We start from the raw sequence: 20124 nt of genomic DNA on the forward strand, positions 1-20124 counted from the left end.
GGCACTATTGAACAGGGTCTAAATCTGACCCTTATAATAGCCAAATATACTCAGGCCAAAAAAGGAAATCTCTTCATAACCTTTGTAGACCTCAGCTCTGCATTTGACTGTGTTGACCATACGCAGTTATGGGAATCCCTTGCAGAGATCGGTTTAGATCCCCCTATTCTTTCATTTATTAAAGAGCTGTACAGGGATGCATCGGCCCACGTGAGATATGGTAATAATGGAGAATGTTCTGACAGGTTTTTCATCAGGCGAGGCGTCAGACAGGGTTGTATATTAGCTCCCTTACTTTTTACCCTTTATATTAACTCCGTTAGCCATCATCTGAACAGAACTTTTCATGACTATCCCACAATAAACGGTAAACCTATACCCATTCTGCTCTACGCAGACGATGCCGCAATTATGTCCCAGACCCGTATGGGGCTACAAAGGGCAGTCAACGAATTTACTGACTTTATGTCAAGGAGAGGCCTAAATGTTAATACCTCCAAAACTTACACCATGGGATCGGAAAAAAGCCATGTTCTATCTTCCTGAATGGCAACAAATTGGATAATATTGATAGTTTCCCTTATTTGGGCATTATTTTTAACAAGAGGGGCACTTGGCGAGCTGCGGCTCAAGCCAGAGGCTTAGCATTGTCTAAAGCCATAGGAGCACTGACCAACTTTTCTAAAAAACTAGGGGGTCGACCAATAAGCCCTTTACTCCAGATCTATCGGGCGAAGTGCATCTCAACTGGCACCTATGGATCCGGGATTTGGGGGATTGAACCCGTTGATCAAATTCAACGCCTCGAGAATGCTTTCTTACGTTATCTCCTGGCTGTCCCTCCTGGCACCTCCACTTATATGGTGCACACTGAATTGGGCCTCACATATATCGCGGACACGATCAATTCTTCCCCCCTTATTTTATGGCACAAAGTCTGGACCAATGAAGAGATACCTTTTAACAGGGAAATTATTACAGATTGTCTAAAATTGAAAGAGGCCAAGAACATAAAATGGTTGAACTACGTCAAGAGGTTGTCCACTGATATAGGGCACCCTGAATTTTTTACTAACCCTTCAACCTTAGTCAATATAGCAAAAGTTACGTTAAAGCGTCTTGTTCTAAATTACTGGAGCTGTCATCGATGGTCCTTAGAAAAACAAAAGAGCACTATTGCGGATTACCAAGAATCGACCATTATGAGTGGTACCCAGCAATATTTACTCTTAGAACCATCTCCGTTTACCCGCATGCTCCTGACCCGCTTTCGTACCAACACTTTTTTTAGACTTCTAACTTTTCCCAATCCAAATTGTTGGTCCAGCGACTTACCGAAGTGTCCTTGCGATGGCCTTTCAACCCAATCTAACATTCATTGTATTCTATTCTGTAGATTTTATCGATTGCCAAGGACTATTTTTTTAAAACCGTTGCTTAAATCATGGGGATTACGTTCATGTAAAATGGCTTATCAAAAACTAAAAACCCTGGAAACTCCCCTAGCCCTGGCAGCCATTTCATCTTATCTGAAAATGATCTTGAGGCAGCGGACATCAATGCAGACCTAAGTTGATATATATCTTGATGCTTTGATTGTGTATCTGTACTTTTTATCTGATCTTAACTATGTTACAAAATAACTGAAATTTTAATTTGTTTTAAATTGATTTTTTATATTCAAGTGTATGCACTTTTATGATATTGTTTTTGTACATATCGAATAAAGTTCATTATCTATCTATCTAGACAGGTCTAAGAGTTACCATCGGCCACCTTTGACACCATCTCCCATACCATTTTAGAACAGCAGATCTGGGAGGTAGATGTCAGGGGTACGGCCTTGGACTGGTTCAGGAATTATCTAGCAAATCGAACCACCACTGTAAAAATGGGCACCCTGGCCTCTTGCAGTCGGTCTGTAAGCATAGGAGTTCCTCAAGGCTCCATCTTAAGTGCCATGCTTTTCAACCTGTACGTGACACCCTTGGCCAGGGTGATCAGGTCCTGCGGTTTTGATGTGGTGTGATATGCTGATTACCCCCAGCTATTGATTACCCTAGGCACGATCCCACCGACATAAGGATCCTTTTTAAAATCTGCATGACCCATATTGACAACTGGATGAGTACCAATCACTTACAAATTAATGGAAGTAAGACATAGGTCATTCTTTTTGGTAAGGCGGATGAATACTGATCTAGTGACTTGTGGCCTCAGAATATGGGCCCGTGTCCATCTCCCAAACCTGTGGTGCGGAACCTCGGAGTGATGATTTACAATCAGCTGTCAATGAAAAGCCATCTAAATAATGCAATCGGCATCTGTTATGGCATTTTGCATAAGCTACGCAGAATCTTTCAATGGATCTCCATCGAATCCAGAAAACCTCTGGTCCAGGGACTTACCATAAGTCGTATTGACTATGGAAATGCCCTGTTGGCCTCCATAAACAAGGAGCTCTACTCCAAGATTCAAATTTTGCAAAACTCCGCTGCCAGATTAGTATTAAATCTCCCACCGAGAGCCCCATCAGTGCCTAGTCTGAAGCCTCTTCATTGGCTCCCTATTAAGAAGCGATGCCGCTTCGAAATCCTTTGTCTTGTTCATAAGAACATGTATGGAACCGGGCCAAGTTATTTTGCTAAAAAACTTAGCTGGTATCAGTCAAGTAGGACGCTTAGGTCAAGTACTAAATGTCTCCTCACCCCTCGCAGAATCAGCACCACCAGGAATGGCGGGAGATCTTTCTCCTTTCTCGCACCTGCTTTCTGGAATAAGCTTCCACCATATCTCCTCTCCATCGCTGACCATAAGCTATTTCTTAAGGAACTAAAAACCTGGTTATTTGACAACCTTTAATGCCCGCATTTCTGATCATCAGTCTTCACGGAATCTACGCTAGCGCCATGAGACCCCATATGTGATTCCTTTGACTTGGCTTGACTTGACCATGTTTTAATAAGCTAGCATGCACATTAGCACTGGTTAGCAGTGGTAAAGTGCCCAGATTTGTAAGGCCAGCAAGAATGAGATCAGCAAAAAAATGGATGGGGAAGGCAAAAGGTTTGGGGGAAGACCACCCTAAAGCTGACAAGTCTAACACCTGCATTCTCCTCGGGCAGGGAATACCAGTGTCTGGGGATTGGGATCCCCTGGACACTAGAGCTGTATTAGGCTTGGGGCCAGTGAATGGTTTGAGGAGAGGGCCTCACGCCCCCTCTCCAAATGTAAGCCTTGCCTCCAGTTTATGGGGTCCCCAGTGTATCCAGCGGATTGGAAGGAGACATCTTTCCTTCCGATTATGAAGAAATCATCTTTAAACCCAACTATGACCATAAATTACTGCCCAATATCATGCCTACCTTGCTCTGCTAAGGTCTTGGAGAAACCCTAGAATGAGGAATTAATAACCTTCTTGACACCTCCAACCCACTGACTCCAACGCAATATGGGTTCAGACCAAAGCATAGTACAGAATCTGCTTAGGTGATGGCGTCGGAAGAGATCCGTAGGCTTGTGGATGAGGGAGGGCAATCTTGATCCTTCCTGACCTCTCAGCCGCATTTAATAGGGTGAACCATGAGGTCCTTATCAATAGGCTGGAGGGGGCAGGGATAGGAGGGGTTGTTCTCGTGTCGCTGAGATCGTTTCTGTCAGACAGAGAACAAACAGCGGTGCTCTTAGGCCTTAAATTGGAAGCCTTCTGTCTGCCCTGCGGGGTGCAGCAGGGCTCTTCCCTGTCCCCCACACTTTTCAATATATACACTTTTACGTTGGTACAAATGATTCAATCTTTTGGCCTGACGGCCATTTTCTACGCTGATGATACACAGATTATTGTATCACTTCCGTATGATGGGGTCACTGCAGCTAGCAATTTCAATAAATGCCTTGTGCTGGTCTCAAAATGGATGCAAATCAATTGCTGAAAAAACTGAGATGATCTTATATGACAAGAATTCCCCTTTGTGGGATACTACCTAGTGGCCTACGGAACTCTGGTCTTTACCATCTCCAAAACTGAAGGCAAAAAATCTTGGGGTCCTTTTTGATGACTAACTTAGCTTCTCTACTCAGATAAACTCAATTACATCCTCTTTGTATTATCAAATTAGGAGGTTAAAAAAGATCTTCAGGTTCATCCCTAGTGAGTTACAAACAAACAAAGCCCTTCTTCAGAAATTGCAATCACTGCAGAACGCTGCAGCACGGCTACTCTTGAAGCTGCCCAAATTTGCGTCTGTATTGGAAAAGAGGCAGGATTTTCATTGGCTGCCAGTAGTGGACAGAGTGAAATTTAAAGCACGCTGACTTGATTATAAAGTCCTATATAGCTCAGGCCCCTGTACCTGCAGAATCTGTTCTCTTAGTACTCCCCACAGAGAATCCTAAGATCCTCCACAAATTTGCCACCATTCCAAAAATAAATAAATTACTTGGGGTGGGAGAAGATTTTCTTTCCTAATGGGCAAATTTTGGAATTTCCTGCTCCCATCTTTAAGATCCAGAGCAAGTCACCCCCTTTCCAGAAAATTATTAAAGACCTGGCCTTTTTCCTCTTCCTCCATCTACTCTCTGCTTGGTAACTGTAGTTTGAGAGCACCGCCAGCACCAAGATACTTTGGTGACCACACGCTTCATGAATTATATACTTAATTACTTACTATCAGTGAGGCTAGGGAAGGAGGGCCACTCGCCCACTACTCTTGTTATCAGTATCAGTCCTGGGGAACGGGGTCCTCACGGCCTCTATAGGGAGCCAAATGCCTGCTTTCCTTTTAATAAATACTGCCTTGGATAATGGTTACCCAGGGCCTTAAAAGACTCGAGGAGGGGAGCCACACACTCCCTCCTTTTTTAATGGAATGCAGCATTGGGGGATGGGGAATGGGTGTCCCCCATAAATAACCATCCCTGACCTCAAGTAGCGCACAGGGGTTACTTGAGATCACTCTGGACTGGCGAAAATTAAAAGTTTAGGGCGACTGCAATGAAGGGCAGGCTGGCTACAGGACCCAAGCAGGGCTCGTTGAAAAAGTCCATTGGATGGAGCAAGTGTTGGCATTGAAGACACAATTCATCGGTTCCGATACATGCAGTTGGGTAAATGCATCACTTTTGAGCGTCACAGTGTGGTCCTGCATCGGCAGCGAACCCCTTTCGAAGCAGACGATGCGCTGTTATCGAGCTTTGTAGTTGGGTCGTGCATCGGTGTTGAACCGCTTACGATGCAGGTGCTGCATCGTCGACGAACCTCGTAGTCGGGTACCGCGTCATCGTTGAACCACATAGGGATGTCCTCGAATCGGCACTGCATTAGCGTTGAAGGGCACTGCATCTGTTCGGATCAGTGCAAAGTCATCACTGCATCTATTTATTTTAGAAAAACAGCCGCAAAACTCTCTTTCTCTTTGGTACCTTGTGGCATGGCAGGACTCACAGTTGGCAAAGTCCAGTAGCTGAAGCAGAGTTGAAGGAAGTCTTTAGTGGCCCTGAGACTTTAAACAGGAGGCAAGCCAGCAAGCCCTTGGAGAAACTTGGGTGCAAAGATGTAGAGAGCAGGTCCAGTCCTTATCACTTCCATGCAAGAGGAAGCAGACAGCAGAGCATCACAACAAAGCAGGTATCAAAGTGGCAGTCCCTTCTACACCATAGCAATCAGCAGGCAGCAGGCCAACACAGCAGAGCAGTTAGCAAAGTGGCGGTCCCTCCTGCAGCACAGCAGCTCATCTTCATGGCAGAATGTCCTTAGATCCAGATGTGTTCTGATATCATGGTGTCAGAGGTCCAGTACTTATACTCATTTGAGCCTTTGAAATAGGGAGACTTCAAAGAGATGTTTTGAAGAGCACAATGCCGTGCCTTTCATCCCCTGGCCCCAGACTTACTACAGGGGAGTATGCAACCCTTTGTGTGGGGACAGGCATAGCCCTATTAATGTGAAAGTGTCTGCTCCTCTCTCTCATTCTGCCTCAGGATCACCCATCAACATGCAGTTGGCAGCTCAATCACACCTACTCTGCCTTTGTGTGTGGTTGTCTAGAGGGGATGCAAGAAGCAAGCTGTCACCCTCTCCAGATATATATTCCAGGAACAGGCAAGTGGCACCAACCAAAAGGTTTAAGTAAGAAAATGCCAACTTTCTGTTATTTAAAAAAACAACTTCACCATAAGTTGTATTTTTAAATAAAAAGAGTCCAGAGATACCAAATTAGAGTTTCCTATCTTGTCCCAATGGGAGACTACACTTATAAAATGTGATAAGGCTGTTCCCATAATAACCTATCAGAGAGATAGGCTTGCAGTAGTGAAAAACGAATTTAAGAGTATTTCACTGCCAAGACATGTAAACCTTTAAAAGTACATGTCATACTTTTTAAATACACTGCACCCTGTCCTTAGGGCTGCTCAGGACCTACCTTAAGGGTGACTTACATGTGATAAAAAGGAAGGTTTGCGCCTGGCAAGTAGGTTAATTGGCCAGGTTAAACTGCAAGCACAGGATCTGCAGTGCCAGGCCTGAGCCATGTTTAAATTGCTTCTTAAGTGGGTGGCACAATCAGTGCTGTAGACTTTAATTTACAAGCACTGGGCAAATGGAGTGCACTTAGCTAGTACATATAGGTAAATAAAATATACCAATTGTGGATAAGCCAATGTTACCATGTTTAGAGTACCGAGCACATACACTTTAGCCCTGGTTAGAAGTGGTAAAGTGCACAGAATCCTAAAGGCAGCAAAAATGAAGCCATCATAACAGGAGGTCAGAAAGCAATAATTCAGGGGAAACCATGCCAAGGATGCTAGGTTTAACAAAAGGCATAATTTGTTTAATATTTGGTGCCGAAGATCAACTTTGGGTCCTTCATGGCAAGTTTAATACTGACCTGTCAAGCGGGGGCTTGGAAAAAAGGAGAGTCTTAAAAGTGCCATTATTCATTTTAATTCCTGTAGCGTGCTTAGCTCATCAATACCGAATGTATATTTGCTCATTGATACAGAAAAAAATAACTGAACCAAACTGGGCACAATGGTAGAACGTTGCTCAGGGAAGTGTCAGGGAAGTGTCGTTGCTTGGTGTGGTGTAAATCCTTTCAGTAGTCTCAGGAATATATAGGTGCTCAGGATTGCCATGTAGAGGTTACATTTTAGAGATATCGTCATCCAGATCCTCTACAAACACGTGAGTCCTGTATCACTGTATCACTGGTTTTCAACATGTAAATTGTTATCTTTGGAACACAAAAATATTTGGCAACACATTAGGCTCATGGAGATTAGGTTGCTTGGTCTTTTTTTAAAATAACAAATTTATAGGATTGTTAAAAAAGTTTCTTGATGTCAAACAATTTGTTGATATAGGTACATGTGGTAACAATAATTGTTTCTCATATTGAGTGAAATTATTGCTAATAAATACTGTGTAATGTTCAAAAATTGTACACCTCAGTTATAAAATGAACAGTTTCATTTCATGGCAAAGTGGGCACCTTGTTTGTGTTGTACAGAAGCTGTTTATTCAGCATGTATTGTATGGATTTCCAATATGATCCCTGATTGGTATGGGTATATGTCCGAGACTGCTTCAGATTAAGGACCCATCTACTACCCTCTTGCAAGTGTTTTTTTAGAAATCGTTTTTATCTGTTTCACATATAATTGTTTGTTTATTTTGTAGGTGATGCGGTATGAAAGTGCAAAAATCCAGGTGAAAGAGGGCACTGATTCTGCTAGTCAGAGCCAATCCAATCCAAGGGAAAAATGGCTGCGTAAGAGGACACATGTTAAACTAAGAGTAAGTAAGAATTTAAAGTATTTCATACAGAGCCAGAATGCATCGTGGTGATGCTCCACGTCCACATGGTCACCATTTGATCATCAGACCACTAATGTACTCATTACACTGCAACGACAAATATATCCCCAGCTATTCAACTTGGAATACTAATTCAAAGATGTTGTATTGGGATTGCATCAGTTTTAGATGCAGTCCCATCGCAAAATCCTTTTTGGGATACACAAAGCGACCCAAATTTTGATTTGAATGGCTTTGTAAAACAAAATAATAATATGCAGCACATTGCGCTGTCTTGCACTACCTTGCATCACGGAGGCAGTCAGTGGGTGGTGCATGGGCATTTGCGTACATCCACCTATGGATTTTGATGCAAACACATATTTACAAAGATTTGTATAAATGGGTTTGCACCAAAGTGAAGCTCCTACCCAAGGCTGGTGTAAAGAGGAGCAATATCTGTATTTCTCCTTACTAATTCCTCTTTGCATGTTTGCTGCAATTATGCAACACACATGCTAAGACAAAAAAGCTTCAGAGGATAGTCTTTGTGCAGGAAGGTACATCCAGGGGTGTAGCAACCAGTGGTGTAGAGGTGTGAGGCAGCCCTTGAGCCTTGAGAGGGCACCTAAGTAATCATGCTGGAGTTCAGAAGGTGATCAAGCATTAAAGGAGGCTGTAAATCTTATGTTTCTTCTGTCACATTGGCCGTGCATTCATAGTCAGAGCTCAAATGTCAGTCTATTCTAATGACAAATTGCTGCTTATTCTTTTACCATGGAGACTGGTGTTTATTTTTCTTTCGCTTAGGACAAAGTTTGAGGATTTTGTAAAAAGAACTTTGCAACAATTTTGCAGTTGTGAATTAAAGGCTGCATGATGTAATTGCGTTTGAGCGCTACATTTAAATACATATAAATGGATAGCAAGAATATGTGAAAATAAATAAACATTTAGGAAAGCACAAATGAAGCACTTTGTTTTCCAAAGTGTAATAGTAGCAAAGATTTTAAAAGCATCAAAACAAATAAAGACGCTTTTCTCGCTGATGCACAAATGGAGATGCACATATGACAAAACATGCTGAAACCAAATTGGTCATTTCAAAGGAAAATTTGCCATCCTTCAATGACAGTGGTTACCACACAATGCTTTAGTAATATATTTTGTGACAGTGTTTCTCTAAATGCAACACCAGCTACATACTACACCGTTACCACTCTCCTGCTAAATAGGCATGGCACATTTGTGACACTTGTTCTTTGTTTACTGCCCACTAGGGCCACAGGAACTCTTACAGCACAGAGAGCTTGCTTTCAGATCCGTCTAAATCCCTCAGCTGCAGGAGTAAGACTCCTAAGAGCAGCAGAAACATCTGGAGCACATCTGGAGCACTACAAAGGCCCCATTGCCTGCATAGTTTATGGCCAGGCAATGCGCATGCTCAGTTTTGTAAATGCAAAATGTGCTTTTTTGCCCTGACTACCTGATGCCGGAGGAGGGCGAAGAAGAAGCGAAGCTCATGCTGCTGGGTGGCTTCTGAAGATAAGCCTGTCACAGTAATCCCTGCGTTTAGCCTGACGGGTGGAGGGCAAGCTATGGAAGTTGGTAAAATAACATAGACTTACTTAGGGCAGAGTGTGCGGAACTGGTCAAATGAATACGTTGACTGTTGTTTGTTTCATTTAATGCTAAAAATGCACCTGTAACTTTAAAGCAACTTCTTGGTATCGCTAATACATAATAATTCTTCCTAAATACAACCAGGCATAGGAATAGTTATCCTTCTGAGATTCATGGATGCCGGTTAGAATCTCAGAAAACAAGATACTGCTCCACAGAGACAGATATTGAGAAAGGGGGCTCTCGAGTTAGTAACAGTTGTGCACAGTATAGTAGTGTAAATGGGTGTACCAACAAATTAACAGGGGGAGCCGAGACAAAGGTCTTTCCGTACTCTAAGAGCCCAGACAGCAGCTGATCAATGGAAAAATTTGGCATGAAACTCACACAAAGATATTACAGAAAAATATAATAAAATCTCTTCAAAATTCAAAAATGTATATTTCTTTCACAAGAGTTTCACCTTGGTGCATCAAATTATATCACTACATTGAGAGGCGTTTTCTAAATGTGATTAAACATGAACTTAGAAACATTCAGCCTCTCGCTCCCACTCCGACAACAATGCTATTAGTGAACTAAGAGGCAAGTTAGTTGTCATGTGCACCGTTTATGTGGGCTATATCCTTATTTTACATGGATCAACATTACGATCGATTAAGTCAAACAGTGAGATTTTTGTACAGCACACATCTTCAAGTAATTCAAGGTTTTCTCATATGCAGTAAAGAAAATGATAGGTGGGACAATAAAATAAAATTAATTAATTGCCTAGAGTTGCAAAATTTGATCAAATAGTCAAGCCAGGATTGTTTCCAGGTTTCACACTGTATAATTCAGCCACTAGATTGGTACCACTTTTTTTTTCTCCTGTTTGACATGACACTTTAACGGTTTGTCTTTCATTTCTGGTGCATGAGTTCAGCGCGTTGGGTAACACCAGAAGCCAAAGGGGCAGATTTACAAGCCCCTTGCGCCACTTTTGCGTCATTTTTAACATGAGAAAAGTGACGTAAGGGTGGCACAAGGGGCCTGTAAATAAGCCCCAAAGAGTCTAGTATCTGGATCGAAACTTCAGTGGCTTACTGAACTCTGTACTTTATTTTTGGATATTCTGTACCTGAAATAGGCTTAGATCATGCTGCCAGTGTGATACCTGTTTTGCATGTTTGGATATCTTAGCTTGCTTGGTGAGGAACATCTTGTACCTGTGCTAACTGTGAGGGGAACGTGCACTGCTCTCAAATGCTCCACATTGTGTGTGTTTATTCATAGTCTTGGACTATTGCTGCAGATGCTGCTCTATGTTCTGTGCATGAGAAGAAGGTTGCATTGTTTCTGACCAGATAGGTATGTATTCTATGGGTGTGTGGTAAGAGTGTACCCATGCCCGGCACTGTACCTGTTTTATGTGTGGAAATCTCACAATATGTGTGAGTTAATTTTGTACTCATACGCCCCAGCACTGTTCCTTAAACTTATACCAAATCTGAAATTCTGCTTGTTCGTTGTATCTAAGGGAGGCGTTACATGGTGCCACACTTGTTCCATGTCTTCAAAAGGAAGCTTTCAGTGGCCCTACATAAACACATTTGTTTAATGTCTTTGAAACAAGCTTGCACTGGCCCTGAGTACCACACTTGTTCCATGTTTGTGAAGAAAACTCGCCCTGGCCCTGCAGTGACACTTTTGTTCCATGTTGTTGCAGGGATTTTGCTCAGGAACAGAATTATGCTTGGAGCATAGAACATCAGTATATAGGGGACTGAGTCACCATTACACATCAGTGTCTATGAGCCAGAGTCCGTCTAGCAATAGTGCCTTACTTGCCCTCCAAACCTTTCCAGAGAGACAAGTGATTTGGCACCCCTGGACACAACACTCCCAACCCTCTCAGGGATCGTGGTAACAGGACACATCCTTTCGTTCTCTCACTCGTACTTGTCCACAATAAAATAGAAAAGAGACACAAAGGAAGTTTATAATGTTTATTTAAACTATTGTGCTATAAAATTCAACAATTGTGCCACAATTAGCAAAGAAATACATGCCAATAATATCATCAGCATGGTTAATAAACCATATCCAATAAATAGCCCTGTCATGTTATTTGACAGATCTGTCTAAACCTCCCCCCACTACTGAAGCTAAATGGTTATAAAATATAATCTCTGGGTTTAGTGGCGGACCCAGTACCTAGCATGCATAGGTGGATGTTCTACATCTCAGCTGATGCAGCAATCTTGTATCAGGACTTTCGCTGTGTATGTTTTAAGAACCCCTTTCCTCAGTTATATGACAAGATATGTGTATTCAAAACAGCCGCTGTATTCTTTTCTTATGTCTAGTTGCTAATGTCTGACCAAAGAGAATAACAAGGGGCAACGTGGTTTGACCTTGCCTATGCTCTTCAGAATAAATCCCAGAAGAAGAATACAATTCAAAAACGTGCTAGTTCCTTGTAAAAATAGAATGTGGCACATAAGCAAGTGTGATATTTGGTAACATGTGGAAAACAATAGTGGCCTATAACACACATAAATAGGCTTACATAGGGAAAACGACAATTGGCCATACAAGAAACACAAACCACCTTCCTGTGGGTCAGGATAATAGCACGATAAAGCACTAAAAATGTAAATGTAATCGAAATAAAAACAAACTCAAAACATAATTCATAAAATTGTATTTTGGCAATAAAACTAGGAAATGTTTTGACAGTTTCGAAAAATAGTCAGATTATGGCACAAATTCAAAGGCCAGGAAGTCCAAGGCAGCATGTGTCTGCAAAGCCAGGCAAAGGCTTAACTTAACACAAATTTAAAATGTAAATATTGGTAGAAATTAAGAAAAGATGAGAAGTTTAACTTATGTATATATATATATATATATATATATATATATATATATATATATATATATATATATTGACAAAGGCTGCAGCCGAAACACGTATGAGTGTACTTGAATCCCAATTAAATACTGGGTAACTGCTCCCGTGAGTGCTGGTGGATTTCTACTGCGTAACTGGGATATTACAGCGCGGTTTTTGCCTTCGCGCATTAAGCACCAGCCTGAGAGTGAATGGACACAGGCGATGTTCAGCAGCGATATATACCTATATATATATATATATATATATACAAACAAATCGTATCCAAGTTTCAAAAACGATGTCCATTGTACATTGGAACTGCATACATTTGAAAAATGTGAGGTACAGTGCTAACTGGCTGATTTGTTTGAAAAATTAAAAAATAATTTAGTTGCCTGTTAAAACCAATGCCGCAACAATATGACAACGCTCGCGGCTCTAAAATGTAAATGACACAGTATAATGTAGTCTGTTTTCTAACCCCAGAAAGGTATGCACTAGCACTGAGTCTGTTTTCTATTACTATCACAAGAAGGTGTCACATGATTTGTATAAACTTTGTGTAAACACATACACTCGTAAACAAGGAGGTTTCCCTCCGAAACGCGTCGAGTGACTGGGCGTTTGAGATTAAAAAAACGCGCTGACAACGATTTTGTGGCCTGGACATCGTTTCTTGAAACTTGGATACGATTTGTTTGGATTTTGGGAGTCGCGACCCTGTCTGGGCCTGCCGCTGCAAGTGGCTTGGGGTTTCTGCGCGAATTTCGAAGTGGATATATATATATATATATATATATATATATATTCTTTTTTTTAGGTTAAATTATTATATAAATGTAAAATAATGAACATATTTAAAGGTTAGGCAAAGGATTTACAATTAAACTAAACACAACTTAATATTAAAGACATAAAAAAGTGTATTAGAGAATGCAATGAAACTAAATAGAAAATAAATGAATATATCAAAAGGTTTGATCAACTTTGCTGAATTTAATGAATTAAAATGAAATAAATATTTATAAAGGTAACATTAAGTGTATTAAAGACATTTATTATTTATATGAAATAAAAGTATTAAAGGAACAGTGCTAGCTTATTGGAAATCAATTATTAACTTAAGATTTGTCTAGTTGAGATCCAGGACATTTCTAAAAACCTGGCTTTTTAAACAAGCATATGGGTACGTTTTTAAATTGTGACCCTTCTTTAACTTAGTGCCATGTAACCCTTTTGGTGTATGTGCGCTTTGTAAAAGGTGGGTAATATAACATTTGAAGTTAATAGTTTACATTTAGGTTGAGGAATTAAATTCATCATACACTGATTAAATATATTGATTGGTTAGTCTACTGAATACAATTAAATAGATATTTAAAATATTTTGTGATATTATGGTTTATTTGTTAAATTCAATGATTTCTAAATGTGTTAATATCAAAAAGGTTTCATTTACTTTATTTCATTAATTTAAATATTCATTAAATAAATCTTAGGTTAAGGATTGGAAAATTAATTTACCACAAAGTTGATTAAATTTATTAGGTAAGCCTATTGAGTTTAATTAATTAGAAATTCATATTGTTAAAGATTGTTTTATTGATTAAAATGAGTTCTTCTAAATCTTTTCCATTTGTTTAGAAGTTAGAGAGCTACATTTAAGTAACTAAAATAATGAACTAAAACACACATTTACAAAATTTTACGTAACTCTAAAGCGATTAGTAAAAATGTAATGCAGTTGTAAAATACATTGTGAAAAGTGAAAATGATGTATCGATCCTTGATGTTGTTCTGTTGATGTGTCCATTTGCAAGAAAGTAACCTTTGTTTAGCAATTGAAGACCCCTTTAATGTAATAGCATGTATAGCTACAAACATAACAGCAGAATAAATTATATGCAGGGAGAAGGAGCAAACAGAGTGCTTTCTGCATCAGGCACGGTAGCTGAAGTGTGTACCATAAATCACAACCTGCAAAAGGTATTTGGAATTTACTTAGATGAATACAAACAGCTGACATTTTCTATACTTAGGGGGATCATTAGGTTGACGGGCGGAACGCCACCACCGGCTCGGCGGTGGCGATCCGCCCGCCATCCTAACTAGATTTACCCCCTGCCATATTATTATGGCGGGGGTATCACGGTGGACGGAAAGTCCGTCCGCCGCTTTTCCGCCGGTCGGAAATCATTCCGATTGCTGGCGAGGTGGAGCTGGAGCATAATATGGTGGCCGGAAGGCACCCCCATCCATATTATTATGATGGTGGGTATCAAAGGCCTTTCCATGGCCGCTTTTCTGCCATGGGAAGGCTGGCAGGAAATTGCTTTGAGGGCCCTTTGCGGGTCCCCGGGGGAGTGGGGGGCTGCACTACCCCCTGTCATTGCCATGCACAAGGTGGCAGGCACGGCGCGGTGCCTGCCACCTTGTGCATGCCAATGCATAACATGCCTCTTTGGCATTGCAGCGGGTGCTGCTTCTAGCAGCACATGCCGCAATGTCAAAGATGCGGAATGCGACCGCCAGGGTGGCGGTCGCATCCTAATTGGCGGTGCGAGACCACTGCACCACTGGCGGCCAGTCCCAGCACCGCTAGGGTGGCAGGCAGCCTAAAGCCCGCCCGCCATCCTAATGGGCCCCTTAGTGTATCACTTACATTTTCATTCCTTTTTTGCGGCACATATATTTAAAGATAAGCTCAGTTTTGGTGATGAGACCCTTATACAAATAGATGGCAAATAGTGTTTAAGGCAAAAGATGTGCATAGATCAAGTTGCAGCATTCTTGACACTGCATAGGTGAAAATCCAGACTGTGTTGTCGGAGTGTGTGTGATACATTAGAACCAGAGAAGTGCCTCCATATTGACATTTCCTGAAAATCAGTGCACTCCTTATTCTCAGTAGTACTCCTTTATACTCAATGAATAGTGTGCTGGTGGGGTGTCACTTCTGATCGTCAGTGCAATATCATACTATTAGTTCACACTATTCCTCTCCTAGGATAGTGTCTCCCCCAGAACTACTTTTTGTCCTGCAGGTTTTTTTTATCCTTGTCTCTGTTCGCTTCGATTTGTTTAATCCTTCCACTTAGCATTTTTATTCTCAATTAACAAATAATCCAAAATTAATATCCGTAATATTTCATGTTTATTTATATTCTTGAAAATGCATCCTTAAAGAAGCTCATAAAATGTCTCTCATAATAACAATCATGCAGATCCCCTATGCATTTCGGACCTAACTGTCTCCTTCATCAGAGGGTTACTGTCTGTAAAACAATATGAATGAAAGAAAGCAGTATATCGTCAAGTTTTAGTCATATCATAGCTCATGAATTAATTAGTAATCTATGGTGGCAATTACAATGATATATATTATCACTGTACTTAATAACCACAATTCTTATTGAAATTAAATTATTGAAATAATGTAGTCTACGGTGAATTCCTCTGAGTCCAATGTGTGATCATATGCCAATATCCTTACCGTTGGTCATAACTATTTAAATGTTGTGGTATTTGTATTTAAATATATCCATGATCTATTTGATTTAAACGCTAGCCAAACATTCCCCTGTCCTACATTGTGACTGTAGATGTGTTGGTGGCATAATTAGTAGTTAATAGGGCTAAAATATATTTCATTAATGTGAAACAAAAGTGTAAATGCTGAAAGTAAAATATAAAAATATGCGCTGAAAATAAAAACTTTGTTCAAATTGACCGGGATAAATCAAAGTTAGTAAGGGCTTACCATCTTATGAATAGTGAGGTAAACAAGATGATTCCTCCAGCGTGGTACACGTCTGCCATGTGTACTGCCTATTTCTGTCACAAGGAATCGTAGTCATTCAAAGATTTTATAGGGATAACGTGTAATCACCAAAAGTGCGCCAATTCCTCAGGTAGAATGGAATATGGCACCCAACCCTAGTCTCCATCTGTGGTGGATCACCCCCACCCGTAGACAGAATACCATCAGACTGCAGACTAAGAAATGTAAAAAAGACAAGACAAGGCAGCAGGCCTTTTTCATTGATATACCCAGGATCTGAAGCACCACCCTGTATCCATCAGGTCCACTCAACGCTGCTCTAATTTAGGAAAGAGTTGAAGACTCACCTCCTTAAAGAAGATTGCATTGCAATACATTTACTTTCCATAACACAGCAATCTCTCATATCACTCATTGACTTTATGCTTCTCGTTAACCCTGTACAGTGCTCTGTTGACTTTTGGAAACATTCGTACTATAGAAATACTAAATACATGAATTTCTGTTGAGTACCAAGCCTCTTTGAAGCACAAACAAAAAGGGTTGCAGGGGAGGTGATGCGTCAGTTCATTATACACTGGGAAGTTGATGCGTCGGTTCCTTGTGCCAGGGAAGGGGATGCTTCGGCTCCTTATTGCTGTGCAGGGGGGTTGACGTGTCGGTTTCTCACCAGAGACGAGGTGATGAGTCGGTTTCTTATTGCGTGGGCGGTTAATGCTTCAGTTTCTTACTGTAACCCCCAGCGATAAGACAGACCTGGTGTCTCGATACGATGCGTGGCGATCCAGGGTGATGCGATGCGTGACGATCCGGGATGGGCTGCGACGATTCCAGACGCGTCCCCTCGATCAGTTGGATTTTACACAGAAGGGTCTGTGTCAGAGTTGGTGCGGTGATATCAGAGATCAGTGCACAGGACTCGTCACATGGTAGACACTTCAGCCATGGCCAGGGACTGCATCAATTCTTCGGCTGTTGTGATGCGTCGTAAATTCTTCTCGCACCACTGCAATGCATCGGTACCAGATGATGCTTTGATTTTCACAGTTCTTTAGTCTTTTTAAGTTCCCAGCCCCAGAAACAACCTCCAGAGGCCCAGAACACTGGCAGGCATCTCTTGGCTGGTCAGAACTCCCAGTAAAGGAGTTCAGAGGGCACTGGGGGTGAAGTCTTTGTGTCCCTGAGATTTCAGAACAGGATGCAAGCTCTACTTCAAGCCCTTGGAGATCTTTCTCAAGCAGGGCACACAGCAAAGTTCTTGTCCTTTCCTTGGCAGAAACAGCCACCGCAGGCCAAACCCAGACAGCACACAGCAAAGAGGCAGTACTTCTCCTCTTTTTCTCCAGCTCTTCTCCTTTGCAAAGGTTTCTCTTGAATTGCAGAAGTAATCTAAAAGTCTGGGGTCTGGGCCCCACTTTTTATAGCACAAAATCGTTAGTTCTCTGGTGGCTGAGAAGCTCTTTGCCCAGCCAAAACCAGTTTGGTAATCTCTACTGCAGCTTCCTGGTAGGAGGTGGAGACAGCGTTGTCAAAGGCAGGCCAGGACCATTAAGGTTTGAAAGAAATCTCCTTCCCTACTCTGAATGCAGCCCAGATCTATTCAGCCCAGCCCTGACTCACCCGGGAAAGGCAGGACACACATCAACCCCCACTGGTGGCTGTCTGAACAGAATGCACATGCCCAGCCCCTGTCACTCCAAAGCCAGTCAATACACAAACCTAGCAGAAGCACACAAGATGGCTAAGCAAGAAAATACCTACTTTCTAAATGGGTTTTTTATACACAGAATGTAAAAATATTCTTCACTAAAAGATTCATCTTTATATTCTGAGTTCAGGCATACTAAACGTTATCTCCCTATCTTGTCTGAATGGGAAGTTATATTTATAGGATGTTATAAATGAACTCCCATTCTATCCTATGGGACAGAGATTCTTTCAATAGTGAAAAACGAAATTGGCAGTATCTCACTATCAGGACATGCCACACACATCAGGGCATGTCCTACCTTTCACATACACTGCACTCTGCCCACTGGCGTACCTTGGGCTTAGCATAGGGGTGACTCACATGTAAGGAAAGGGATGGTTAGGGGCTGGCAATTGGGTGTGCTTGCCAGGTCAACATGGCAATTTTGAAACTACACACAGACACTGCAGTGGCAGGTCTGAGTTACATTTACAGGCTGCTTATGTGGGTGGCACAATCAGTGCCGCAGGTCCACTAGCAGCATTTGATTTACAGGCCCTGGGCACACACAGTGCACTGTACTAGGGACTAACTAGTAAATCAAATATACTAATCATGGAATCACCAATCCATAAACACCATTTACAGGGAGCACTGGCACTTTGGCACTGAACAGAAGTGGCAAAGTTCACAAAGCATCTAGACCAGCAAAAACGAAGTCAAACACACAGCAAAAACACAGGAGGCAAAGACAAAAATATAGAAGAAACCCACGCCAAGGATGCCAGGTGTAACAGAAACCAATTTGAGTATTAACAAGAAGGTAATGGTTTTAATATGTTGTTTCAGCTACTAAAATACCCTTTTAATCGGTTTACCCAAAAATTACGTTCTGTCAATTGCACAATCGCTACTTCATTGATGTTTTCTTTAACCTTCACTTGAAACATGAGGTTTTGATATGACTTTGTTATAATTAAAAATAAAGTTAAAATATTACTTGCTCAGGGTGTTGCAAATGATTAAGGAAATAGAAGAGCTGGTCAGTAGGATTCAGAAAAGCACAATTGTAAACCCGCACCCAGATGACAAGAACTCTCCATGCTAGATGCAAAGTAGCGCCAGAGACAGAATACCTCATTAACAGCACCCAGATGCTTCCAATACTCTAAATGAGCAGCAGGACAGTTATGGCCTCACACATGGAATCAAGTAGGTGACCTCTCTGAAGGGCTTCTTGGTACTTCTAGCAATTTCTCTGCCATCACGTCTGGGTATTTCTGATAAAAATTCTACCGGAAGACTATCGCCTCCTTTTAACTTTAAGTTTTTAACTTTTGCAGCGTAGCGAATAGCTCTTCCCGGATTGATAGGTTCATCCACTGAAGTGCAAGCCTCTTGCACTATCCTAGGGAGTGTTACTTCCACAAGGAGGCTTCTCCAGGATCCTCAGGGTTCACCCTAGAGTCTGTGTAGGTTTTGCGAAGGTGGGCCTGGAATAATGCGTTGATCGCCTGTTGGGTGTTCAACAATGTCCCATTTTTGTCCTGCATTACCATCACTGGGTCACGTGTTTCATGTTGTCTAATCAGTATGGCTAGCATGGCCCCAGTCTTATCTCCCTCCGCATGTAACCTATGTCTGTATTCCGTGTACGTGTGTTTTTCTAGACAACGCCAGTCATCTAGAAGTTGTTTACGGGTTGCACCATTTCCTAAGCTTTTGTGGTTGGGTGGGCAGCTGTTTCTCTAACAACCGTAAGAGCTTCTCATGGTGGTCAAGATCATATTCCAACTGTCTCTTTACTCCATAGGCAGTTTGCAGCTACACCTCTCATCACCAACTTCATTGCATCCCATTTGTGGGCCCTACTTCTGGAGCTCCCCCAGTTTTCCTTGAAGTAATGAATGAGTTATGTTATCACTGTAGCCTCTTGGGGGTGGGTGGTCTGTCAGCATCTCTGCCCAATTACAGCTGACTGTCCTTCTGCCTTTTCTGGAAATCCTACAAAATATAGGTTGGTCCTCCGGGACTTCCCTTCGGAGTCTCCTATTTGTTCTTCAAGGCATATAGTCAGTTTCTTGCGAGAGAACTCTGTTTCCTGTTGCAAAGTCCCTGCGTTTTTTTCTGTCACCTTTAAACAGTTCGCTACCTTACAAAGATCAACCCTCATGAGATTAACATCAATAGCAACTGCATCAATCTTGGCGGAAAGTTCAGTGCAGGTACCTTTGATGGCCTCCAGTAGATCCAACAGAGACGGATCCAGGCTTGGCTGCTCCTCCGCCTGGGCCCCCTTGTCTGTCAATGTCCCATCATCAGTTTTTCCAGCCACATTGCCCGCGTGGTTGCAGTTG

General features: G+C 41.7%; 1 protein-coding gene across 2 annotated transcripts in view; it reads left to right on the forward strand.

Annotated features, from left to right (window-relative positions):
* Window positions 1-20124, forward strand: part of PITPNM3 (PITPNM family member 3) — a 1847214-nt gene that overhangs the window by 1695450 nt on the left and 131640 nt on the right. For both annotated transcript variants that reach the window (XM_085649907.1, XM_085649908.1), the window contains one exon: window positions 7682-7798. In XM_085649907.1, coding sequence (XP_085506033.1) covers window positions 7682-7798 — 117 coding nt within the window. The remainder of the gene's footprint in view (window positions 1-7681; window positions 7799-20124) is intronic.

This window comes from Triturus cristatus, chromosome 3_2, assembly GCF_964204655.1.
Source record: "Triturus cristatus chromosome 3_2, aTriCri1.1, whole genome shotgun sequence".
Lineage (NCBI taxonomy): Eukaryota > Metazoa > Chordata > Amphibia > Caudata > Salamandridae > Triturus > Triturus cristatus.